General features: G+C 48.7%; 1 protein-coding gene across 1 annotated transcript in view; it reads left to right on the top strand.

Annotated features, from left to right (window-relative positions):
* Nucleotides 1-1,795: 1,795 nt before the first annotated feature.
* The window catches only part of TASOR2 (transcription activation suppressor family member 2), a 46,628-nt gene continuing 22,617 nt past the window's right edge, over nucleotides 1,796-25,806 (top strand). Inside the window, exons 1-11 of the mRNA XM_068189428.1 lie at nucleotides 1,796-2,010; nucleotides 10,920-11,068; nucleotides 12,144-12,239; nucleotides 12,914-12,986; nucleotides 16,099-16,190; nucleotides 17,338-17,430; nucleotides 20,791-20,915; nucleotides 21,711-21,965; nucleotides 22,298-22,486; nucleotides 23,260-23,360; nucleotides 23,476-23,579. Of these exons, the coding sequence (XP_068045529.1) occupies nucleotides 1,968-2,010; nucleotides 10,920-11,068; nucleotides 12,144-12,239; nucleotides 12,914-12,986; nucleotides 16,099-16,190; nucleotides 17,338-17,430; nucleotides 20,791-20,915; nucleotides 21,711-21,965; nucleotides 22,298-22,486; nucleotides 23,260-23,360; nucleotides 23,476-23,579 (1,320 nt within the window). The 5' untranslated portion in view covers nucleotides 1,796-1,967. The remainder of the gene's footprint in view (nucleotides 2,011-10,919; nucleotides 11,069-12,143; nucleotides 12,240-12,913; nucleotides 12,987-16,098; nucleotides 16,191-17,337; nucleotides 17,431-20,790; nucleotides 20,916-21,710; nucleotides 21,966-22,297; nucleotides 22,487-23,259; nucleotides 23,361-23,475; nucleotides 23,580-25,806) is intronic.

Below are 25,806 nucleotides of genomic sequence, written 5' to 3'. Positions count from 1 at the left end.
ATCTCTTCTGGCCCAGTGTTTTTCCTTAGCCTCTCTTTTGGATCTTCCCTCAGACCCCTTCCTCTCGTTCCTTGTTGTCCCCTCATAGCCTTCCCTCAATCCCTTCCTTGATCCCCTCAGCCCCTTTCTCCCATCCTTCTCCATCCATGCTGTCCCCTTCCCTCACCTCCTCACCCCATTTCTGTGCCACTCACCCACATCCCCTCAAGCCTTCTTTCCTCACCTCAGTGCCTTCCCCGGAGCTTTGGTTTGGATCGTCTGTCATTCCCTCACATCATTCCTTAAACCCCTTCCTTCATGTCAATCCTTGCCCGTCAGTGGTTTTCCTCAGCCCCTCATTTTAGCTCTTCCCTCAGGGCCTTTCCCCACCATTTTTTATCTGTTCTGGCCCAGTGGTTTTCCTCACTTTGGATCTTCCCTCAGTCCCCTTCCCATTCCTTCTTTTCCTCAGCCCTCACATCATTCCCTGAGTCCCTTCCTTCACCTCAGTCCTTGCTCCTCAGAGCCATCCCTCAATCCCCCCAAAATCCCTTCCCTGATCCCCTCAGCCCCTCATTTTGGCTCTTCCCTCAGCCCCTTCCCTCAGGGCCTTTCCCCATCATTTTTTATCTCTTCTGGCCCAGTGGTTTTCCTCAGTTTCTCATGTTGGATCTTCCCTCAGTCCCCTTCCCATTCTTTCTTTTCCTCACCCCTGATATAATTCCCTGAGTCCCTTCCTTCACCTCAGTCCTTGCCCCTCAGAGCCGTCCCTCAATCCCCCCAAAACCCCTTCCCTGATCCCCTCAGGACCTTCTCCCCGTATTTCACGATCCATCCTGTCCCCTTCCCTCATCTCCTCACCCCATTATTGTGTCCCGCACCTCAGTGCTTCCCCTCAGCCCTCAGCCCCATCCCTGTTCCTGATGTCCCCTTGTCCCTGTGGATCGGGATAGCCCTGTGGCTGCAGGCCACACACACGGAAATGGATGTTTAAGCAGAAAAAAAAGAAGATAAATAATCCAGTTTTTCTGCACCACCCAGAATGTGCCCAGCAAGGAGAGAGTTTGTGTTTGAGTGTTGTGGGAAGAGCTGAGAGGATCAGGAACGGGATTGAGACAAAACACTGAGGGAGAAGGACCGAGGGGAGGGAAGGGACTCTGGCCACCATGCAAAGCGTGGGGGGATAAGGAAAGCAATTTTGGCGCTGAGGAAAGGCCCAAAACAAGAAACTAAGGGAAAATACTAAGTGGGGAAAAGACTGGGGTGAGGAAAGGAGCTCTGGCCATGATGTGAGGGGACAAGGGAAGGAGTTTGGGGACTGAGGGCAGATCCAAAACCTGGCTCTGCGGAAGGCACTGAGATGAGAGCTCAGTGCAGAAAAATGAGGGAAAGGGCAGTGGGAAGAGCAGAACAATCACTGAGTTGGTCAGGAAGCGAACTGGGGGAAACTGAGTGAAGACCCAAAAGAGGGAAAACACTGATGGGGAAGGAAGGACTGAGGAGGAGAAAAGGGCCTCTTCCCATGATGTGAGGGGAGGAGGGAAGGGACAGCGGGAAGAGCTGAGGTCAGGCATGGAGGGGCTGAGGTGATGGAGGAGGAGGCCAGGGCAAGACTGGGGCAGGATCCCCAACAGCGATGGCCGAGCCAGGAGCTGACAATGGGGGAGCAGCGCCGAGGGACGGAAGAGGAAAAGCCGGCCGCGGACAGCCAAGGGCCGGTGACCGCGGGAAGAGGAAAACCCGCGGGCGGCCCCTCGCTGTCTTTCCGGTTCAGTTTTCACTTTCTGTTTTTTTCCCCGCCGCTCCCGCCCCTCGTCCCCTCCTTCCCTCCCTCTCTCTCCCTCCGCCCTTCCACTTCCTGGGGCCGGCGGATGGCGGCGGCCGCCCCGCACCGCCTCATGCCGCCGGCCCGGTAGCGGCGCCGCGCCGGGGGCCGGGCGGGGCGGCCATGAGGGCGGCCTGAGGGACGGCCCGAGCGAGCCCCGGCCATGGGCGAGAGGCGGCGCGGGGAGAGCGGCGAGCCGGGCACGGGTAAGCGGGGCCGGGGGGCGAGAGCGGGCGGCTCCGTCGCGCCCTTCCCGGCGAGTTGGGCGGTGGTTACCGGCTCCATGCCGCTCTTCCTTGAGGGAGGGAAAGGCGACCGGCTCCATCCCGCTCTTCCCTGGGAGGAGGGAAGGCGAGCGGCTTCATTCAGCTCTTCCCTGGGAGGGGGGGGAATTGCTGGCTCCATGCCGCTCTTCCTTTGGAGAGGGGAAGGCGACCGGCTCCATCGTGCCCTTCCTTAAAGAGAGAAGGGTTCCCGGCTCCATCCCGCCCTTCCTTAAAGAGAGAAGGGTTCCCGGCTCCATCCCGCCCTTCCTTAAAGAGAGAAGGGTTCCCGGCTCCATCCCGCCCTTCCTTAAGGAGAGAAGGGTTCCCGGCTCCATCGTGCCCTTCCTTAAGGAGAAGAGGGTTCCCGGCTCCATCGTGCCCTTCCTTAAAGAGAGAAGGGTTCCCGGCTCCATCGTGCCTTTCCTTAAGGAGAAGAGGGTTCCCGGCTCCATCCCGCCCTTCCTTAAAGAGAGGAGGATTCCCGGCTCCATCCCGCCCTGCCCTGGGAGAAGTGTGTGGGGGTGGGAGGATTGCTGGCTCCATCCCGCCCTTCTCTGGGAAGCCAAGGGTTACCGCTCCGTCGCACTTTTCCCCAGGGAAAAGACGATTTACCGGTTTCATGCCGCCCTTCGGCGGGAGTTTACCGGCTCCATCGTGCCCTTCCCAGGGTAGGAGAGGGTTCCCGGCTCCATCCCGCGCTTCCCTGGGGGAGCAGAGGAGCGGCCACGCCGCCTTTGCCCCTCTCCCGTGCCCGTTGCTGCCTGGGGGAGGTCGGTGAGGCCCCGATCCCGAGCTCCTGGGAGCCTCGGACACGTAGGAACCAGCTGGTTTTGAAATTTTCTAGCTCGCCAGCGACACGTTGGCTTTTCCATGTGGTCGATCCCAAGGCCTGAGCAGCTGGGAAAGTCACGGTGCTTTTTTGGAAACACGTGCTGGGTGATGCTGGTGCCCTTCGGGAGTGGGGTTTGGGAATAAAAACAGCATGGATGGGTGCCGATCTTTTCCTGGAGGGGCTGGAGGACTCTCGGTCCCCCTTTGGAGCAGCTGCAGGGCTGAAATTTGGCTGTATAAGGGGAGAAAAATACGTTTATGCTCTGGTCTTGCACAATCCTAATCCCAGATTGTCCTCAAATTATCCCACAGAGGTTTGGATTGCAGCAGAGTTTGCCCAGCTGTAGGGTAATCTGGGATAGATGAAACAAGCAGCAGGTTGGATGGCACAAAAAGAATTGTAAATCACAGGCCTTGCTCCATGGAAACCAATTTTTTTTTTTTTTTAATAAAAAACATGCATTCCCTGATGATCCAAAATGGTGCAGGAGGTTCTCTGGGTTTTTTGGGCTACTCAGGTCGGAACATAACATTAATGGATTTACCCCAAGTCTTTGATAAAGCGGATCTTTCTTAGTGCAGCTCCAAACTCGTTTTGGTTTTTATAAGCACGTGGTTTTGCTGTGGTCGAGTCTGGAAATCACTGCTCTGCTCTAGAAGGAATTTTTTGTAGAAGTTCTGTTGTAACTGAAGTGTCTGATTTCACAGAAATTGTTTTCCAGCCAAAAAATTGTTACGGGAGCATTTCAGAAACTCTTGTCTTCTCTGGTAAGGATTGTGATTAATTACAGTTGATTACCTTGCACCAGAGGCTGTTAGGTGGCTCTGAAATTGGTATTATGTATAATTTGCTTTATTTCTTTTTAGTGTTCCTCTTGAACCTGCAGTTTTTGGCAACAGCAGAGCCAGCTTGAATATTCCCCATTCCCAGATCTTCACCCTCAGTATTCCTTAAAATCCCACCCTGGGGTTTTCTTTCCCAAAGTGACCGATTCCTTGTTCTTGCTTGGAATCCCTTTGAGACCAAAAAGTGAAATGTTGATTTTTTTTGGGGATAAGTTCTGGCTTTTGCCCAATCTGGAATGGTTTTTTTTTGGTGGTGAGACCCCATTAATTCTGAGGGAATCTTTGGATTTTAGTGCTTGGCTTTGGTTGTTTTTATTGGGAATTTTCAGGGTGTGATTTCCCCAGCCAGAGCATCCAGAGGGAATTTGGTTGGAGGCATGTTTTGATTTTTTTTTTCCCCTTTTCCCAAAGGGAATTTCTCTGCCTCAGCGAGACTGTTACTAACACTGCTGCTCTCAGCTCCATGGAAAATCACTAAACTGGCTGATTCTGCAAACAAAATGTTGCTTTTTTTGTTGTTGTCCAAGCGCCAAAATTCCTGTGCTGGTGACTTGGGAAGAGTCAGGTGTCACTTGAGTGAACCCATAGCTCCGGGTGAGGTGACAAAGCCGGGGTTTTGAGATAAAAACTACTGATTTTTATCAATTAACGCGTGAAACGTGTAAAAACCACACTCTGAATTTCCTGAGCAGCTGGAAGGAGCGGGAGGGAGGCTGTAAAATCCAAGAAATGGCTCTTGGGAGGATTGTAGCGGGAGGATTCCTACCCTGAGGAGATTTTTCATCACAGTGGGGTGGATGTGGCTTTGTCCAGCCAGGAATGGCGACCTGTCCTTTTCCAGTTGGGAAAATTCCAACTTCTCATCCAGCCTGGACTTCCCAGGAGGTTGTTTTTTTTTTTCCCCCCTTAATTTTTCCATCTGCTGGTACAGCAGGAGAGGCTCCATCATTTCTCCACCAGGCTGGATTTTTCCAGCTTTTCCCTCCTGGATGAAACATTTCCTTTGGAATTCTTTTGCTGGAGCCAAACAAAAGAACAGGAGGAACAAAATTCCAGGCGGGAATTTGGAAACGCCTGGATTTGCTGCAGTTTCTGATGACACGGAAGTTTTTCGGGTTTTTTGTTTTTGCTTTTTTTTTAAACATAATGCGGGAACATCGCTTTCCCATCCCATGAGGAAACTGCTAAAATTCCCTGCCCATCCAATGGGATTTGGATTTTGCTGTGAGATCAAATCAGAGCTTGAGTGCAGCTCTCTGAAGGGTGCAGAGTGCCCTGAAAAGATGCCAGGAATTCCCTGCAGCACCTAAACCCCATCCAAATAAATCCTGCAGCCCCCACATCCTCATTCCTTTTCCAAGGAGAAATTTCCCCTAAAATCCAATCCAAACCTCCCCTGGCCCAGCTGGAGGCCAAAAACAGGATCAAAAATGGGATCAGGGAATGCTCAGCTGCTCTAGAGCATCGAATTCCCAGCTGGAATCAGCCCTGGGTGATTGGGGGAAAAAAATTAGGGGAAAGGGAAAAAAGAATTGGAAATCCAGTCCAGCACCTGGGTTTGCTTAGGAACAACCACCTTGGCTCATTGAGTTAAAAACAGCAAAAGAAATGATCCCACCCCAAACCAGGATATAATTCCCAAGTTTAGGGCCAGGGAGGATTAATTTAGGAACGTGGAGCTGCATCCTGAAAACGCATGGAAACTCCATTTCCTGAGGAAAAGGTGGAATCTTTGCATTTGTGGATTGTTTTTTATTCCTCATCTGCAGCATCCTGGGGCAAGAGCTCCAGGAAACACATGGAAACATCAGCCCAGTTTATTCCAGAGGTTTTGTTCTGATCCCAGCCCATCCCATTCCCAACATCTGCCTGGAAAAAGATGGAAAATCCCACTTGTCTTGGGGTGAGGTCGGACCCGTTATCCCGTGGCAGCTTCAGCCACCAGCAAATCCAGGGTTAAAATAATTCCCTGTGTCCTGGCGTGGGCAAAAGCTGGGAAAGTGGAATTCCAGAGTTGGAAAAACCCTGGGAGATCCAATCCAGCCATTCCCAACCCTGCCAAGGCCACCACTGATGTCCCCAATGTCACTTCCAGCTTTTAAATCCCTCCAGTGCCCTGGGCGACCTCTTCCCATGCTTTTCAGGGGGAAATTTTCCCTAATATCCAAATTCTCCTAAAATTTCTGTTGTTACCAGTCCACTCAGCAAACAGCTCCCAGGAGTGGGATCAGTTGGAGAAGGAAAATCCCTGGATCTCAGCTGGAAAAGGAAGAAAACTCTGGATCAGCCAGGGGGAGACTCTGGTTTTTTCTGGGAGATCTCGCACAGGGAAGGAAGGAAATTGGGATAGGAGAAATTAAACTCCAAAAGAATTTGGGAAAGATGATCCCAAGGAACCTCTGGAAGAACCAAACTGTTTTTTGGGATACTCACGGATGGTAGGATGAAAAGCTTCTGGATTTATCCCAAATTTTGATGTAAATCCACAGTGGGATGTGGTGGTGCCAGAGCTGATCCTGCTGGTGATTCCCAACATTCCAGCTCATTCCAACCTTGGGATCAAGCCAGGAAAATTGTTAGGTCATGGAATTTTGAGGATTTGATAGCATCCAAATGTCTGCAGTGAATGCTACTCAAATTTTAAGGTTAAAAAATGAAAAAAAAAAGGAAATTATGCACTTCCAAAGCCTAGAGTTTTCCTCCTGGGCTGGAAAAACTCCCTTGGAAGTTGCTGAGTGCTGAGGCCATCCAGAGATCCCAGAAAATTGGATGAGCCAGAGGAAAATCCTGGATTTTGGAAGTCCATGGCCTCAGCTGGGCCAGGGGAGGTTTGGATTGGGTTTTAGGAACATTTCTCCATGGAAAAGGTGGTCAGGCATTGGAACTGCCCAGGGCCGGGGCGGAGTCCCCATTCCTGGGGGGATTTAAAGCCCTGTGGATGTGGCACTTGGGGACACGGCAGCCTTGGCAGTGCTGGGATGGGTGGATTCCATCCTAGGAAGTCTTTTCCAGCCCCCATGATTCCCTGGCTCCAGCAATCCCATCCCAGCAAGGAAGGGAGCTGGAGAAACCATTCCCAGTGGGGTTTGTGTGGAAGGCTCATCCCACCCATGGCTGTGGGAGGCTGAGCCAGGCTCAGGGGTGCCCAGGGCTGATTCCAGCTGGACATTCCATGCTCTGGAGCAGCTCAGCATTCCCTGATCCCAGTTTGGATCCCTCAAGCTGGGCCAGGGGAGGTTTGGATTGGGTTTTAGGAACATTTCTCCGTGGAAAAGGTGGTCAGGCACTGGAACTGCCCAGGGCAGGGGTGGAGTCCCCATTCCTGGGGGGATTTAAAGCCCTGTGGATGTGGCACTTGGGGACACGGCAGCCTTGGCAGTGCTGGGAATGGTTGGGTTCCATCCTGGAAATCTTTCCCAACCTAAACGATTCCCTGGCTCCGATCATCCTGCCCAGGAGAAGGAGGAGGGAGCAGCGGATCAGCAGAATTCCAAGGAATTCCACCATTCCTTGAGGATGGTTTGTGCACAGTGTGGAGGGAAAACTCAGCATTCCTTGGATTGGGAACTGATTCTGGGAGCTGCAGGAGTGCCTGGTTGAATTCCGTGCTGAAGGGGTGGGAGTTCACCAGGGCAGGCTGGGAATTGCCAAGGGTTGGAGGGCAGGGATCATCGATCCCCTCTGGACCTTCCAGTCCTGGGCCATCCGTGCTGTCTGATCCCATCCCTGGAGTTTGCCCCATGGATCCGGTGCCATTCCCAAGTTTCTCCTTCCCTGAGTTTGCCCCATGGATCCGGTGCCATTCCCAAGTTTCTCCTTCCCTGAGTTTGCCCCATGGATCCGGTGCCATTCCCAAGTTTCTCTTTCTTTCCTTCTCCTTCTTCCCAAATGTTTCCTCCTTTTCTTTCTCTTGACTTTTCCCCATGGATCCAGTGTCATTCCCAAGTTTTCCCCCATGGATCCATTGCCATTCCCAAGGTTCCCATTCCCAGAGTGCTGTTACCAAGTTTGTCCTTCTCTGAGTTTTTCACCATGGATTCAGTGCCATTCCCAAATTTCTCAATTTCCCTGTGTGCCATTCCCAAGATTCTCATTCCCTGACTTTTCCCCATGGATCCAGTGCCATTCCCAAGTTTCTCATTCCCTGACTTTTCCCCATGGATCCAGTGCCATTCCCAAGTTTCTCCTTCCTGGAGTTTTTCCCCATGGATCCAGTGCCATTCCCAAGTTTCTCCTTCCTGGAGTTTTTCCCCATGGATCCAGTGCCATTCCCAAGTTTCTTCTTCCTGGAGTTTTTCCCCATGGATCCAGTGCCATTCCCAAGTTTCTCCTTCCTGGAGTTTTTCCCCATGGATCCAGTGTCATTCCCATGTTTTTCCCCATGGATCCAGTGCCATTCCCAGGTTTCTGTCTCCATGAGATTTTCACCACGGATCCGGTGCCATTCCCAAGTTTCTCATTCCCAAGTTTCACTCTGTGAATCTGATGCCATTCCCAGATCCAGCACCATTCCCAAGTTTCCCATTCCCGAGTTTCCCCCACGGATCCGGTGCCGTTCCCACGTTTCTCATTCCCTGACTTTTCCCCACGGATCCAGAACCATTCCCAAGTTTCACCCCATGGATCCAGCACCATTCCCAAGTTTCCCATTCCCAAGTTTCCCCCACGGATCCGGTGCCGTTCCCACGTTTCTCACTTTCACTTTCCCTTCTGCCATGGCCACTTTCACTTTCACCTCTGCTCCTGCCCTGGGATGTGCCAGGATTTGGGATTTTTTTTTTCCTGGGATTTTTTTTTTCCTTAGGGTGGGGATACATTTTCCCTAAATCCAGGAGGGAATTGCGGGCTGCAGCCACTTGGGCTCAGTTCCCTCTCATTAATTTATTTATTAATTACTTTTTAATAATTTTTCCCCCCTTTCTGAATTTTGATTTTGAAGCTGCGTTTAGGAAAAAATACTGGAGTGATCACCTGCAAAATTCCCAGATTTTTTTTGTTGTACTCCCAAGAGTTTTCCGTACTTTTTTTTTTTTTACCTCTATCCCTGAAAATATCTGATATTTTCCAGAAAACGTTGTGGTGCTCCAGCAAAAAACAAAACAAAACAAAAAAACAAAAACCAAACCCAACCACAACAACAAAAAACCAGAGGTTGTGGTGAGTCCTTTGAGCTGAGCTGGGATTTAAAATTCCATGGAATTTTATATTTAAAGTGTGACATTGTATTTAAATTTTAAGTTTTCTGGATGCTTCCCTAAGGGTGCAGGAAACACAGGGGAAAACTGCAGGAAGAATGAGCAAAATGAGCTTTTCTCGTGAGGCCCAAAGACGTGATGCTGGAAAAAAAGCTGGAAAATCCCATTATTTCCCGTTTTCCTGCTCTTAATCTGCTTTTCCCCCTAATTCCAAAGATTCCAGAGGCAGCACCTAAAAGCAGGAAGTGTTAAAAGTGGATATAAAAAAGGCACAAGAGACCCAAAATATGGTTTAAAGCAGAAAAATATCCTTTAAAGACTTTCCATCCTCGCCTGCCGTGTTTCTCTTGGAGCATTCTGGGATTCTTGGATCGTTTTTAGATCCTTCCACGTTTTTCCCTCATCTAGATTTTCCTCCTTTCCCTTTGGGATCTGGAATCTCATGAATGGAGTTAAATGATACATTTATAAATGAATTTCTGCTTAAGTGAATGTAGAGTTAGTTTAAATAATTTGTAATTAATCCTAAATTCTATTTAAATAAATAATCTGTGTAATATCCTGTATGATATTATTTCATACACTGTTATTTATATATTATGATATATAAAATAATATATATTGTGTGTATTAAATCTAATTTGCCTACAATATATAATATAACAATATAATATGTAATATGTATATCATGCTACACATATTAAAAATATAATTATTTATACATATTAGACGGCAACTTATTTAAAATTAATTATAAATAAATAATTATTTATATAGAAGACCGTATAAACAAATTAATTGCGTAATCGGTTAATTTTAATTAATTAGTCATATCTATTATGTTAAAATTAATTATACAAATAGTTATATTGACTGGTTTTTATACTTTTATAATTTAATAATAATTTATTAATTTGCAAATTTATGAATTTGTAAATCATTTTGCTTCAGATTTTTTGGGGGATGAACCAGGAGCTCAGATCCCTCTTTCCAAAGGCTGTTTTAATCCCAGAAATTTGGGATTTGAATGGCAGCAAGCCACACCCTTGCACCACCTAATCCTGAATCCCCATATTGATCTGGCAATTCCCACCTGGAATATTTCCCTTTTTCCATCCTGAATCCCCATATTGATCTGGCAATTCCCACCTGGAATATTTCCCTTTTTCCATCCTGAATCCCCATATTGATCTGGCAATTCCCACCTGGAATATTTCCCTTTTTCCATCCTGAATCCCCACATTGATCTGGCAGTTCCCACCTGGAATATTTCCCTTTTTCCATCCTGAATCCCCACATTGATCTGGCAATTCCCACCTGGAATATTTCCCTTTTTCCATCCTGAATCCCCCCAGCCCTCTGGCAATTCCCACCTGGAATATTTCCCTTTTTCCATCCTGAATCTCCACATTGATCTGGCAATTCCCACCTGGAATATTTCCCTGGTTTCCCCCAGTATTTCCTGTGGAACCTGAGGAGCCTCTCTGGCAATTCCCAGCTGGAATATTCCCTGTTTCCCCAGGATTCCCCCTGGATCCCGAGGAGCCGGGCTGTTCCCTGTGCAGCCATTCCCAGCTGGAATGTTCCCTGTTTCCCCAGGATTCCCCCTGGATCCCGAGGAGCCAGGCTGTTCCCTGTGCAGCCATTCCCAGCTGGAATATTCCCTGATTCCCCCTGGATCCCGAGGAGCCGGGCTGTTCCCTGTTGCAGCCATTCCCAGCTGGAATGTTCCCTGTTTCCCCAGGATTCCCCCTGGATCCCGAGGAGCCGGGCTGTTCCCTGTTGCAGCCATTCCCAGCTGGAATGTTCCCTGTTTCCCCAGGATTCCCCCTGGATCCCGAGGAGCCGGGCTGTTCCCTGTTGCAGCCATTCCCAGCTGGAATGTTCCCTGTTTCCCCAGGATTCCCCCTGGATCCCGAGGAGCCGGGCTGTTCCCTGTGCAGCCATTCCCAGCTGGAATGTTCCCTGTTTCCCCAGGATTCCCCCTGGATCCCGAGGAGCCGGGCTGTTCCCTGTTGCAGCGGGCAGTGGCGCTGCTGCAGAGCTCCTCCCTGCACTCCAGCTCCCAGCACGGCTTCCAGTACAGCAGAGCCATCCTGGTGGAAAATGAGCTTTTCCTGAGTGAGGTAAGCCTGCAGTCCCAGGAGAAATGGGATTTCCTGGGAGCTGCACACCTCTGGAAATGCTCGTTTATTGCCAGCTCTGTTTCCTGTCCCTCTTGAAATTCCCAGTATTTGTTTTTCTCCCATCCTTGCACTTCCATCCCCATCAGGAGTAAACAATCCATGCAGGCAGTGGTGCTCAAAATTCCTGGAGCCTCGGGAATTCCAGAATTCCTTTGGAATTGGGGGAATTCCTTCCATGGGTTGCGTTTCTCCTGGGTGACCTCAAAGCGGATTTTTGGGAAGTCTCTGTCTCCACCTTTCTTTTCCGTTTAACCTTTTTTTTTCCCCAGCTGGCTGGACTTTTAAAAGTCCTTTAATTCCCATTTTAAAAATCTCTTCATCCCATCTCCACTTCCAAAATCCTTTCGTTCCCACTTTCAAAATCCTTTCGTTCCCACTTTCAAAATCCTTTCGTTCCCACTTTCAAAATCCTTTCGTTCCCCCTTTTAAAGTCCACACATTCCCACTTCTCAAATCCCCACATTCCCACTTTTGAAATCCCTTCATCCCAGTCCCTGTTTTCAAATCCCCTCATTCCCATTTTTCAAATCCCTTCATTCCCATTTTCAAAATCCTTTTGTCCCCACATTCCCACTTTTAAAATTCTTAATTCCCACTTTTAAAATCCTCACATTCCCACTTTCAAAATCCCTTCATTCCCGCTTTCAAAATTCCCACTTTTCAAATCCCTTCATCCCATTTCCACTTTTCAAATCCCCTCATTCCCACTTCTAAAATCCCTTCATCCCCCCTTTCAAATTCCCTTCATTCCCACTTTCCAAATCCCTTCATCCCATTCCCATTGCTGATTTTTCCTGTTGCTGTGAATTTTCCTCACACTTAAATTTTCCTCACACTTAAATTTTTTTGGGATTGCAAGGCTCAGGAATTAAACCACGTCCAGATGTTATTCCAGCTGTGCTGGGCCAGATTACTTTTTTTCCCCTAATCCTGAAAAAAAAACAAACTGAGGAAAGAATTTTTTTTCCTGGGATCAGCATCCTCTGAGACCAAAATTTTGGGATTTTTTTTCCAGCTCCAAGCTTTTGCCCAAGCCAAGGCAGCTGCAGGATACAGCCAGGAGGAGCTGCAGGAGACCTTTGCATTCCTGCTCTTTGACAAGGAGGAGGAGGTAACCTGCAACAGGATTTTCCATGGAAATTTGGGATCCAATCCCTGCTTTTTGTCCCATCAGACCCAGGAGATTTGGTGGGGCAGTTCCCAGGGGAATTCCTGCTGGGAAAAACTCTGGGAGCAGCGCCTGGGGGGGTTGGGATGGCTCTGATGGGAGAAAAGGGAGTTTTCCTTGGTGCCAGTGGGACTCTTTGGGATTATTTGGAATTCTTTGGGATTATTAGGAATTCTTTGGCTCCTGGGGAATTTTAGGGTTGGATCTGATTGGAAAAAAAGGAATTTTCCGTGGTGCCAGTGGAATTATCTGGAGTTCTTCGGGATTATGTGGAGTTCTTCGGTATTATCTGGAGTTCTTTGGGAGTATTTGGGATTCTTCGGGATTATCTGGAGTTCTTTGGGAGTATTTGGGATTCTTCGGTATTATCTGGAGTTCTTTGGGAGTATTTGGGATTCTTTGGGATTATCTGGAGTTCTTTGGGATTATTTGGCTCCCGAGAGACTTTACATATGGATCTGATTGGAGAAAAAGGAATTTTCCTTGGCGCCAGTGGAATTATTCAGAATTATTTGGAATTACTTGGAATTCCTTATTTCCTGGGAATATTTCTCATTTCCCGGAAGTTAATCCGGGAAGAAAGGTGGAAAAAGAGGAATTCTCCTGTTCCCTTGCAGGCCCAGCAGGTGTGTCAGAGCGGGCTCCGTGTCAACAGCAGCAACATCTCCACCCTGGGGGACCCTGCCAAAGGTAAAATCCCACCTGGAACAGCAAATCCCCACTCTGGGAATGAAACTCCCTCCAAATTCCTTCAAAATCCCCACTCTGGGAATGAAACTCCCTCCAAATTCCTTCAAAATCCCCCACTGGGAATGAAACTCCCTCCAAATTCCTTCAAATCCCCACTCTGGGAATGAAACTCCCTCCAAATTCCTTCAAAATCCCCACTCTGGGAATGAAACTCCCTCCAAATTCCTTCAAATCCCCACGCTGGGAATGAAACTCCCTCCAAATTCCTTCAAATTCCCACTCTGGGAATGAAACTGCTTCCAAAAAATCCCCACTCTGGGGGGATTCCAAATTCCTTCCGAATTCCCATTCTGGGAATAAAACTGCTTGCAAATTCCCATTCTGGGAATAAAACTCCTTCAAAATTCCTTCCAAATTCCCACTCTGGGAATAAGTTCCTTCAAAACTCCTTCAAAATCCCCACTCTGGGAATGAAACTCCCTCCAAATTCCTTCAAATTCCCCGCTCTGGGAATGAAACTCCCTCCAAATTCCTTCAAAATCCCCACTCTGGGAATGAAACTCCCTCCAAATTCCTTCAAATCCCCACGCTGGGAATGAAACTCCCTCCAAATTCCTTCAAATCCCCACTCTGGGAATGAAACTGCTTCCAAAAAATCCCCACTCTGGGGGGATTCCAAATTCCTTCCAAATTCCCATTCTGGGAATAAAACTGCTTGCAAATTCCCATTCTGGGAATAAAACTCCTTCAAAATTCCTTCCAAATTCCCACTCTGGGAATAAGTTCCTTCAAAACTCCTTCAAAATCCCATTTTGGGAATGAAACTCCCTCCAAATTCCTTCAAAATCCCCACTCTGGGAATGAAACTCCCTCCAAATTCCTTCAAATCCCCACTCTGGGAATGAAACTCCCTCCAAATTCCTTCAAATCCCCACTCTGGGAATGAAACTGCTTCCAAAAAATCCCCACTCTAGGGGGATTCCAAATTCCTTCCAAATTCCCATTCTGGGAATAAAACTGCTTGCAAATTCCCATTCTGGGAATAAAACTCCTTCAAAATTCCTTCCAAATTCCCACTCTGGGAATAAGTTCCTTCAAAACTCCTTCAAAATCCCCACTCTGGGAATGAAAGTCCCTCCAAATTCCTTCAAATATCCACTCTGGGAATGAAACTGCTTCCAAAAAATCCCCACTCTGGGGGGATTCCAAATTCCTTCCAAATTCCCATTCTGGGAATAAAACTGCTTGCAAATTCCCATTCTGGGAATAAAACTCCTTCAAAATTCCTTCCAAATTCCCACTCTGGGAATAAGTTCCTTCAAAACTCCTTCAAAATCCCCACTCTGGGAATGAAAGTCCCTCCAAATTCCTTCAAATCCCCACGCTGGGAATGAAACTCCCTCCAAATTCCTTCAAATTCCCACTCTGGGAATGAAACTCCCTCCAAATTCCTTCAAATCCCCACGCTGGGAATGAAACTCCCTCCAAATTCCTTCAAATTCCCACTCTGGGAATGAAACTCCCTCCAAATTCCTTCAAATTCCCATGCTGGGAATGAAACTGCTTCCAAAAAATCCCCCACTCTGGGGGGATTCCAAATTCCTTCCAAATTCCCATTCTGGGAATAAAACTCCTTCAAAATTCCTTTCAAATTCCCACTCTGGGAATAAGTTCCTTCAAAACGCCTTCAAAATCCCATTTTGGGAATGAAACTCCTTCAAAACTCCTTCAAAATTCCCACTCTGGGAATAAAGTCTGTCAAAATTCCTTCAAATTCCCATTTTGGGAATAAAACTCCTTCCAAATTCCCGCTTTGTGAATAAACTCCTTCTAAAACCCCTTCCAAATTCCCATTTTGGGAATAAAACTCCTTCCAATGTCAGGGCAAGAGGTCAACATTCCTGGGTTTTGCTGCAAAAATCCATGGAAAATTCTCTTTATTTCTGCTCCTTCAGCCAGGTGAGGATGGGATTTTCCCCAGGGAATGGCAGCGTTCCTTCAGCTCTTCATTTTCTGGGAATATGAACAGCCTTTGTCACCCAAAACCTGGTTTTCTGGGAATATTTCTCATTTTTTCTGGGACTATTTCTTATTTTTCTGGGAATTTTTCTCATTCTCTTGGAATAGTTCTCATTTTTTGGGAATATTAACACCCTTTACCACCCACAAGAACTGATTTCCTCTGAATATTTCAAATTTTCTGGGAAAATTAACAATCTTTATTACTCAATAATTGGTTTCCTGGGAATTTTTCTCATTTTTCTGGGCATATTAACATCCTTTATCACCCAGTAATTGATTTTCTGGGAATATTCCTCGTTTCTCTGGGAATATTTCTCCTTTTCTTGGAATATTTATCATTCTCTTGGAATAGTTCTCATTGTTTGGGAATATTTCTCATTTTTCTTGGAATATTTCTCATTTTTTGGGAATGTTAACAACCTTTATCACCCAAGAACTGATTTCCTGGGAATATTGCTAATTTTCTGGGAATTTCGCTCATTTTTCTGGGAGCATGTCTCAATTCCTGGGAAAATTTCTCATTTTTTGGGGAAAATTTCTCATTTTTCTGGGAATATTAACCCAGTAATTGATTTCCTGGGAGTTTTCCTCATTTTCTGGGAATGTTTCTCATTTTCTTGGAATATTTCTGAATTTCTTGGAATATTTCTCATTTTCTGGGAGTATTAACCACCTTTGTCCCCACAAAAACTAATTTTCTTGGAATATTTTTCATTTCCTGGGAATATTTCTCATTTTTTCTCAGAATATTTCTCAGTTCCTGTGAATATTTCTCATTTTCTTGGAATATTTCTCATTGTTTGGGAATATTTCTCATTTTCTGGGAATGTTAACAATCTTTATCACCCAATAATTGATTTTCTGGGAATATTTCTCATTTTCTGGGAATGTTAACAATCTATATCACCCAATAATTGATTTTCTGGGAATATTCCTCATTTTCTGGGAATATTCCTAATTTTCTGGGCATATTTCTCATTTTCTGGGAATATTAATGCTCTTTATCTCCCAATAGCTGATTTTCTGGGACTATTCTAGAATTCTCCCTTCCCCTGCTGACAAATAATTCCCTTTTTTTTTTGTTTTCCAGGGGTTTATATTTCCAAATATTCCGACTGCCTCCATCCCAGCCCTTGGCACCACGGAAAATCAGGATTTATTGTCATCTGCAAACTCATCAAGGTAAAACCCAAATGTTTATTGCCTATAAATCAAACTCCGCAATCCAATTTTTCCTAGGAATTTTGGGAAGTTTGAGGGTTGGTTTTTTTTCCCTTCCTCCTGTGTGGAGCTGATTCCAAACCCAAACTCTTAACGCTGGAAATTCCTCTTTTAATTTCTGGGGTTTTTTTGGGGTTTTTTGGGGTTTTTTGGGTTTTTTTTTTGGTTTTTTTTTTTATGCTGCCCATAATTCTGATGGGATGGAAAATCAAACTCCAGAATCCAATTTTTCCCTGGATTCTCAGGAATTTTGGGACATTTGGGGGTTGTTTTTTTTTTTTTCCCCCCCCTTCCTGTTGTATCGATGGATCTTTGGGAATAATTCCACAGATTTCCATCATTGGGATGCATTTTTGGTAATAATTCCATGGATTTCCATCTTTTGGATGGATTTTTTGCGAAGAATTCCATGGATTTCCATGCTTTGGACGGATTTTTGGGAAGCACTCCATGGATTTCCATCCTTGGGGTGGATTTTTGGGAAGGACTCCATGGATTTCCGTCCTTGGGATGGATTTCTGGGAAGCACTCCATGGATTTCCATCCTTGGGATGGATTTTTGGGAAGGATTCAATGGATTTTTGGGAAGGATTCCATGGATTTCCATCCTTGGGGTGGATTTTTGGGGAGGACTCCATGGATTTCCATCCTTGGGGTGGATTTTTGGGGAGGACTCCATGGATTTCCGTCCTTGGGATGGATTTCTGGGAAGCACTCCATGGATTTCCATCCTTGGGATGGATTTTGGGGAAGGATTCAATGGATTTTTGGGAAGGATTCAATGGATTTTTGGGAAGGATTCCATGGATTTCCATCCTTGGGGTGGATTTTTGGGAAGGACTCCATGGATTTTGATGCTTTGGATGGAATTTTGGGAATGTTTCAATGGATTTCCATGCTTTCGCTGGATTTTGGGGAAGGACTCCATAGATTTTTGGGAAGGACTACAGGGATTTCCATCCTCGGGATGGATTTTTGGGAAAGCCTCCATGGATTTCCATCCTTGGGGTGGATTTTTGGGAAGGCCTCCATGGATTTCCATCCTTTGGGGTGGATTTTTGGGAAGCGCTCCATGGATTTCCATCCTCGGGATGTGTTTCTGCTGCAGGGCAAGGTGAGAGCCATTCCCGAGAGCTGCCCCAGCAGCTCCACCTGCCCCTCGCCCGGCTACGACTGCCACGTGTCCAGCGGGAGCAGCCAGGTACTCCGGGATTGCCCTTCCCCAGGGATTCCTTGGACTGCCCTTTTCCCGCTCCCACATCCCACGATTTCCCCGTTTTTCCATTTTCCCAGTGCCCCATCCCATGGATTTCCCTTTTCCCCGTGGATTTCCCTTTTCCTGGTGCCTCAGTCTGTGATTTCCCCGTTTTCCCATCCCCATTCCATGATTCCCTGTTTTTTCCTGTTATTCCATGAATTCCCTGTGTTCCCCGTGGATGAATTCCCAGTTCCCCATGGATGATTCCCAGTTCCCCATGGATTATTCCCCCATTCCCACGGCTGTTCCCCGTTCTTTCCCCAGTACTACGTGTACAAGGTGAGCGGGTGAATTCCCCGTTCCCCATGGATGATTCCCAGTTCCCCAGGGATTATTTCCCCATTCCCATGGATTATTCCCAGTCTCCCATGGACGATTCCCAGTTTCCCATGGACGATTCCCAGTTTTCCATGGATGATTCCCAGTTCCCCATGGATTATTTCCCCATTCCCATGGACGATTCCCAGTTCCCCGTGGACGATTCCCAGTTTCCCATGGACGATTCCCAGTTTCCCATGGATGATTCCCAGTTCCCTATGGATGATTCCCAGTTCCCCATGGATGATTCCCCCTATCCCACAGGTGATTCCCCGTTCCCCATGGATGACTGCTAGTATCCCATGGATTATTCCCCATTCCCACGGATATTTCCCGTTGTTTCCCCAGTACTACGTGTACGAGGAGAGCAGAGTGAATTCCCTGTCCTACATGGATGATTCCCAGTATCCTATGGATGATTCCCAGTTCCCCATGGGTGATTCCTAGTACCCCATGGATGAATTCCCCATTCCCCATTGATTATTCCCAGTTCCAGATGGTTGAATTCCCAGTATCCCATGGATTCCAAATTTCCCATGGATGATTCCCCGTTCCCAGGGATGATTCCCCCATTCCCACAGATGATTCCCCCATTCCCACGGCTGTTCCCCGCTCTTTCCCCTGTACTACGTGTACGAGGTGAGCGGGGTGAATTCCCCGTTCCCCATGGATGATTCCCAGAACCCGATGGATGATTCCCAGTACCCCATGGATGGTTCCCCGTTCCCATGGATGATTCCCAGTTCCCCATGGGTTATTCCCCATTCCCACGGCTGTTCGCCGCTCTTTCCCCAGTACTACGTGTACAAGGCGAGCGGGGTGAATTCCCTGTTCCCCGTGGATGATTCCCCATTCCCAGGGATGATTCCCTGTTCCTAATGGATGATTCCCCATCCCCATGGATTGTTTCCAGTTCCCATGTATGATTCCCAGTACCCCATGGATGATTCCCTGTTCCCAGGGATGATTCCCCCATTCCCAGGGATGATTCCCCCATTCCCACAGCTGTTCCCCGCTCTTTCCCCAGTACTACGTGTACGAGGAGAGGGGGGTGAATTCCCCGTTCCCCGTGGATGATTCCCAGTTCCCCGTGGATGATTCCCAGTTCCCCGTGGATGATTCCCCGTTCCCATGGATGATTCTCCCATTCCCATGGATGATTCCCCCATTCCCAGGGATGATTCCCCCATTCCCACGGCTGTTCCCCGCTCTTTCCCCAGTACTACGTGTACGAGGAGAGCGGGGTGAATTCCCCGTTCCCCGTGGATGATTCCCAGTTCCCCGTGGATGATTCCCCATTCCCACAGATGGTTCCCCGTTCCCACGGATGATTCCCCGTTCCCATGGATGATTCCCCATTTCCAGGAGTGATTCCCCCATTCCCACGGCTGTTCCCCGTTCTTTCCCCAGTACTACGTGTACAAGGAGAGCGGGGTGAATTCCCCGTTCCCCGTGGATGATTCCCAGTTCCCCATGGATGATTCCCCGTTCCCAGGGATGATTCCCCCATTCCCAGGGATGATTCCCCATTTCCCAAGGCTGTTCCCCGCTCTTTCCCCAGTACTACGTGTACGAGGCGAGCGGGGTGAATTCCCTGTTCCCCGTGGATGATTCCCCATTCCCATGGATTATTTCCAGTTTGCCATGGATTATTCCCCATTCCCATGGATGATTCCCAGTTCCCCATGGATGATTCCCCATTCCCATGGATGATTCCCTGTGTCCCCTGGGTTATTCCTCGTTTCCCATGGCTGTTCCCTGTTGTTTCCCCAGTACTACGTGTACAAGGTGAGCGGGGTGAATTCCCTGTTCCCCGTGAATGATTCCCCATCCCCATGGATTGTTCCCAGTTCCCCATGGATCATTCCCCATTCCCATGGATGATTCCTTGTATCCCATGGGTTATTCCCCGTTTCCCATGGCGGTTCCCTGTTGTTTCCCCAGTACTATGTGTACGAGGTGAGCGGGGTGAATTCCCTGTTGCCCATGGATGGTTCCCAGTTCCCATGGATGATTCCCCATTGCCATGGATGATTCCCCGTTCCCAGGGATGATTCCCCATTCCCAGGGATGATTCCCCCATTCCCACGGCTGTTCCCCGCTCTTTCCCCAGTACTACGTGTACGAGGTGAGCGGGGTGAATTCCCCGTTCCCCGTGGATGATTCCCAGTTCCCATGGATGATTCCCCGTTCCCAGGGATGATTCCCCATTCCCAGGGATGATTCCCCCATTCCCATGGCTGTTCCCCGCTCTTTCCCCAGTACTACGTGTACGAGGTGAGCGGGGTGAATTCCCTGTTCCCCATGGATCATTCCCCATTCCCAGGGATGATTCCCCCATTCCCATTGATGATTCCCCCATTCCCAGGGATGATTCCCTGTTCCCATGGATGATTCCCCCATTCCCATGGATGATTCCCCCATTCCCAGGGATGGTTCCCCCATTCCCACGGCTGTTCCCCGCTCTTTCCCCAGTACTACGTGTACGAGGAGAGCGGGGTGAATTCCCTGTTCCCCATGGATCATTCCCCATTCCCATGGATGATTCCCTGTTCCCCATGGATGATTCCCTGTTCCCAGGGATGATTCCCAGTTCCCCATGGGTTATTCCCCATTCCCACGGCTGTTCCCCGCTCTTTCCCCAGTACTACGTGTACGAGGTGAGCGGGGTGAATTCCCTGTTCCCCATGGATGATTCCCCATTCCCATGGGTGATTCCCAGTTCCCCATGGATGATTCCCCGTTCCCAGGGATGATTCCCCGTTCCCAGGGATGGTTCCCCCATTCCCACGGCTGTTCCCCGCTCTTTCCCCAGTACTACGTGTACGAGGTGAGCGGGGTGAATTCCCTGTTCCCCATGGGTGATTCCCTGTTCCCCATGGATCATTCCCCATTCCCAGGGATGATTCCCCGTTCCCATGGATGATTCCCCGTTCCCAGGGATGGTTCCCCCATTCCCACGGCTGTTCCCCGCTCTTTCCCCAGTACTACGTGTACGAGGTGAGCGGGGCGGGTGCGGCCGAGCGGCCCCGCCAGGTGTGTCCGTACGTGCTGCTGGCCTGCCAGTACCGCCCGCCCCGCGAGATGCCGGCGCCGGCCCCGCGCAGCCCGTAAGCCACCCCGAAATCCCTCCTCTTCCCCCTTTTCCCATCCCTGAAATTCCCTTTTGTCCTTTTCCCCATCTAATACTCCTTTTTATCCTTTTCCCGTCTCTGAATATTCCTTTTCCCTTTTCTAAATATTTCTTTTTATCCTTTTCCCATCTCTGAACATTTTCCTTTTATTCCTTTGCCCATCTCTGAATATTCCTCTTACTCATTTTCCCATCCCTAATATTCCTTTTTATTCTTTTTCCATCTCTAAAATCCCCTTTGTTCCTTTTCCCATTCCTAAATTTTCAATTTCTTCCCTCTTTTCCCATCTGTAAATATTCCTTTTATTCCCTCTTTTCCCATCTCTAAAATTCCTTTTATTCCTTTCCCCAATATCTACTTATTCATTTTATTCCTTTTTCCTTCTCTGAAATTCCTTTTTATTCCCTTTCCCATCTCTAAAATTCCCTTCTGTGCTGTTCCTATCTCTAATACTCCTTTTATTCCCTCTTTACCCATCTCTGAATATTTTCCTTATATTCCTTTTCCCATCTCTGAATATTCCTTTTCTTCCTTTTCCCATACCCAAATTTTCCTTTTCTTCCCTCTTTTCCCATCTTTGATTATTGTCCTTTTCTTCATTTTCCCTTTTCTCATTTTATTCTTTTTCTATCTCTAAAATTCCTTTTCTTCCTTTTCCCATCTCTAAAATTCCTTTTTATCCTTCCCCTATCCCGAATATTCCTTTTATTCCTTTTATTCCTTTTCCCATCTCTGAATATTTTCTTTTTTTATTGACCTCTCTCTCTCCAGAGCGGAGCGGAACCACCAAGGTAAGGGCTGCTGGGTTTGGGTTTGGGGTGTTTGGGTTTGGGGTGTTTGGGTTTGGGTTTGTGGGTTTTGGGGTTGGGGTTTTTGGGGTTGTGGTTTTGGGTTTGGGATTGTGGTTTTTGGGTTTGGGTTTGTGTTTTTTGGGTTTGGGGTTGTGGTTTTTCAAGTTGGGTTTGGGCTTTTTGGGGTTGTGGTTTTGGGGTTTGGGTTTGTGTTTTTTGGGGTTGTGGTTTTTGGGTTTGTGTTTTTTGGGGTTGTGGTTTTGGGGTTTGGGTTTGTGTTTTCTGGGGTTGTGGTTTTTGGGGTTGGGGTTGTGGTTTTTGGGTTTGTGTTTTTTGGGGTTGTGGTTTTTGGGCTTGGGTTTGGGCTTTTTGGGATTGTGGTTTTGGGGTTTGGGTTTGTGTTTTTTGGGGTTGGGTTTGTGGTTTTTCAGGTTGGGTTTGGGCTTTTTGGGTTTGTGTTTTTTGGGGTTGGGGTTGTGGTTTTTCAGGTTGGGTTTGGGCTTTTTGGGGTTGTGGTTTTTGGGGTTGGGGTTGTGGTTTTTCAGGTTGGGTTTGGGGTTTTTGAAGTTGTGGTTTTTGGGGTTTGGATTTCCCCATGGATTGTTCTCTCCCCTCTCCCGTTCCCTCCGCAGAGCCGCGGTCGCTCTCGGCAGCGGCGCCGTGCCCGTGGCGGGGCCAGCTGTGCATCGGGGGCCAGCGCCTCTGCACCATCGGCCTGAGGAGCGAGCACAGCGCGGGCAGCGTGCCCGCCCAGCTGTGAGTGGGGCTGGGCTGGGCTTAGCGCACTGAGCCGGGCTTAGCACAGCGCGGGCAGCGTGCCCGCCCAGCTGTGAGTGGGGCTGGGCTGGGCTTAGCGCACTGAGCCGGGCTTAGCACAGCGCGGGCAGCGTGCCCGCCCAGCTGTGAGTGGGGCTGGGCTGGGCTTAGCGCACTGAGCCGGGCTTATGTACCTGAGCCAGATTTATGTACCTGAGCTGAGCTTAATCTGAGCATGGTTTCTGTTACTGAGCCTGGGGTCACACACTGAGCCTGGCTTATCACACTAAGCCTGGCTTTTCAAACTGAACCTGATTCCTTAACCCAAACCTGGTTCCTCAAACTGAACCTTGGTTTCTTAAACTAAATCTGTTTTCTTAACCCTAAATCTGGTTTCTCAAACTAAACCTGTTTTCTTAACCTAAGCCTGGTTTCTCAAACTAAACCTGTTTTCTTAACCTAAGCCTGGTTTCTCAAACTAAACCTGTTTTCTTAAACTAAGCCTGGTTTCTCAAACTAAGCCCATTTTTGGTCACAGCTGGGTGAGGAGATAAAGTCCTTTAAATTAATTTAGTTCTGATACCTCCCACTAAGTCACACTGCTCCAAGCCTGGCTTTAAACATCCGAGGGTCTGTGATTTGATGATTTTCAGGATTTGCACACAGGATCCCTGAGCAAGCTGCATTTTTCCAGAGCTTTTTTTTTGGCTCCACAGAACTCCCAGCTCTCCTTAATCCTGATATTTTTTTTTTTTTGTGCTTCATCCCCTCAGGCCTCCCAGCCTGGACATCAAACACGTCATGGGATTGTCTGACTTGAAGAAAAAACTGCCAGAAGCTGCATTTGGGAAAAAAAATTACACTAGGAATGAAGGTGGGTGTGAAATATCCCGATTTCCAGTGCTCCCACCAATTCCACCTCCACGCTGCTGGGACAGAATCCCTGGAAAATCACCATCCCAACCCCAAATCCTTTCTTTCCCCCCCAGTCTGCTTTCAGGGTGTTTACTCCAGTCTCTATGAGGTGGAAATATCCAATAAGGATCAATCCAAAATGGATCAGCTGGTGGAAAATCTGAAGGAGAAGGACTTGGTGAGTGCTCTGCTGGGAGAAAAGTGGCCTTTAAATGGCATTTTTGGTGTCATTATCCACAGCTAATGCAGCATGGAATTAATTTCCCTGCTTTAAATGTTATTTTCCTATTTTGTTGCTCTCAAACATTTATTTTTTGTGTTTGTCACGTGAAGGTTAACACCACGAGCTGGGAATTATTTCTGGAGGTTTTTCCCTGGGATATATATTTAATATTCTGTTTTTCCCAGCGCATTTGAGCCTGGTGTCCCCAGGACAAACCCACAGCTGGGACTGGGGCTGGGCTTGGCTCTTCCTGTAAACCCAGAGCTGGGATCATCCATCCTCCCCTGGCTCTGAGCTGGAATCTTGGTTGGAATCTTCATTTCCAAGGCCAGCAGCAGGCAGATCGTGGCCTGGAAGCCCCAGGAAGGTGGAAAACCACCCGGAGAAATCCCAGTCATCCATGTCAGGATGGCAAAGCCATGGGAACGAGGAGGAAGGATCAGCAGAGGAATTCATTTGGGAATTGCAGCGGATTTTGCTGGAGGCAGGAGGTGCCTGACGGGGTTAAGGCTCACAAATCCCCACAGGAAACTTGGGTTTTCCAGTTGTCCACAGGAGCTGGAGAGAAATTCCTGCAGCTCCAGGTGCAGCTCCTGAGCTTTGTGCCTTGGTCCCTCAGCTGGGGGAAATGCAGTTCCAGCTGCCAGGAGAGGGGTGGAATGTTGGAATATTGAAGGGCAAAGCTCCCTTCAACTCCAAGGGGTTTTGTGCACCCCAGAGCTGTCCCAGAGCTGCTGCTCCTCCCTCCTGGGGCTTGGGAGCACCAGGATGGGCAGGGGAGGCTGGAAAACTGGGAATGTTCCCTGGAGAGAGAGCAGAGGGCTCCAGGGAGAGCTTCCAGCACATTCCAGGGCCTGAAGGGGCTCCAGGAGAGCTGCAGAGGGACTGGGACAAGGCCTGCAGGGACAGGACACAGGGAATGGCTCCCACTGCCAGAGGGCAGGGATGGATGGGATCTTGGGAATTGGGAATTCCTGGCTGGGCTGGAATTGCCAGAGCAGCTGGGGCTGTCCTGGATCCCTGGAATGTCCAAGGCCAGGCTGGAGCAGCCCGGGATGGTGGGATTGGAATGGGATGGGATTTGAGGTCCCTTCCCACCCAAACCCTTCTGGGATCAAGGGGGCTCAGAATCCATCCCAAGGGATTTTTATGGAAGTTGGGGATGGAAAGGGAAGGGAGACCATTCCTGGAGTCCTGAGATTCACAGTGAAGCCCCCGGATCCCAAAATTCCTTCCTGGAGCGGAGTCTGGGTGGGGATGGATCCAATCCCAGGATGGGAGAGCTGGGAATGGAGGGGATTCCCTGGGAAAGGGAGATTGGGGTGGGATCTTGGGAATGAGGAATTCCTGGCTGGGCTGGAATTGCCAGAGCAGCTGGGGCTGGATCCCTGGAATGTCCAAGGAAGGATTGGAGCACCCTGGATAGGGGAGGTGTCCCTGGAATGAGCTTTGGGGTCCCTTCCCACCCAAACTGGTCCAGGATTCTGGGATTTGGGACACTCAGAATCCATCCCGAGGGATCTTTATGGAAAATGGGGACAGAAAAGAGAGGAAAAGGGAAGGGAGACCCTTCATGGTTTCCTGAGATTCCAAGTGAAGCCCCTGAGTCCATGAATTTCTTGGAGAGGAGATGGATCCAATGTCAGGCTGGGAGAGCTGGGAATGTTCCCCTGGAGAGGAGAAGGCTCCAGGGAGAGCTTCCAGCACATTCCAGGCCCTGAAGGGGCTCCAGGAGAGCTGCAGAGGGACTGGGGACAAGGCCTGCAGGGACAGGACACAGGGAATGGCTCCCACTGCCAGAGGGCAGGGATGGATGGGATCTTGGGAATTGGGAATTCCTGGCTGGGCTGGAATTGCCAGAGCAGCTGGGGCTGCCCCTGATCCCTGCAATGTCCAAGGCCAGGCTGGACATGGGGACAGTGGGAGGTGTCCCTGCCATGGCAGAGTGGCACTGGGTGATCCTTACATTCCCGTCCCAGCCGGCCCATTCCGTGATCCCATGGCAGAGCAGCCTGGATTAGTCCCACCTCCCTCATTCCAGCCCCCGTGGGATGTGTCCCTGCCTCCCCTCCCTCTGCTCTCGGCCTCTGTGGGTGAATCCGCTTTGGCCGCGGCTCCCAGACAGAATTCCCTGGATTTCCTTTCCCTTTCCGTGCTGCGGGAAAAGCAGGGAATTCCCTTC

The sequence above is a fragment of the Anomalospiza imberbis genome, chromosome 5 (assembly GCF_031753505.1).
Source record: "Anomalospiza imberbis isolate Cuckoo-Finch-1a 21T00152 chromosome 5, ASM3175350v1, whole genome shotgun sequence".
Classification (NCBI taxonomy): domain Eukaryota; kingdom Metazoa; phylum Chordata; class Aves; order Passeriformes; family Viduidae; genus Anomalospiza; species Anomalospiza imberbis.
Note: the sequence above shows the minus strand (reverse complement) of the source record. Positions and strands in the feature narration are given on the sequence as shown.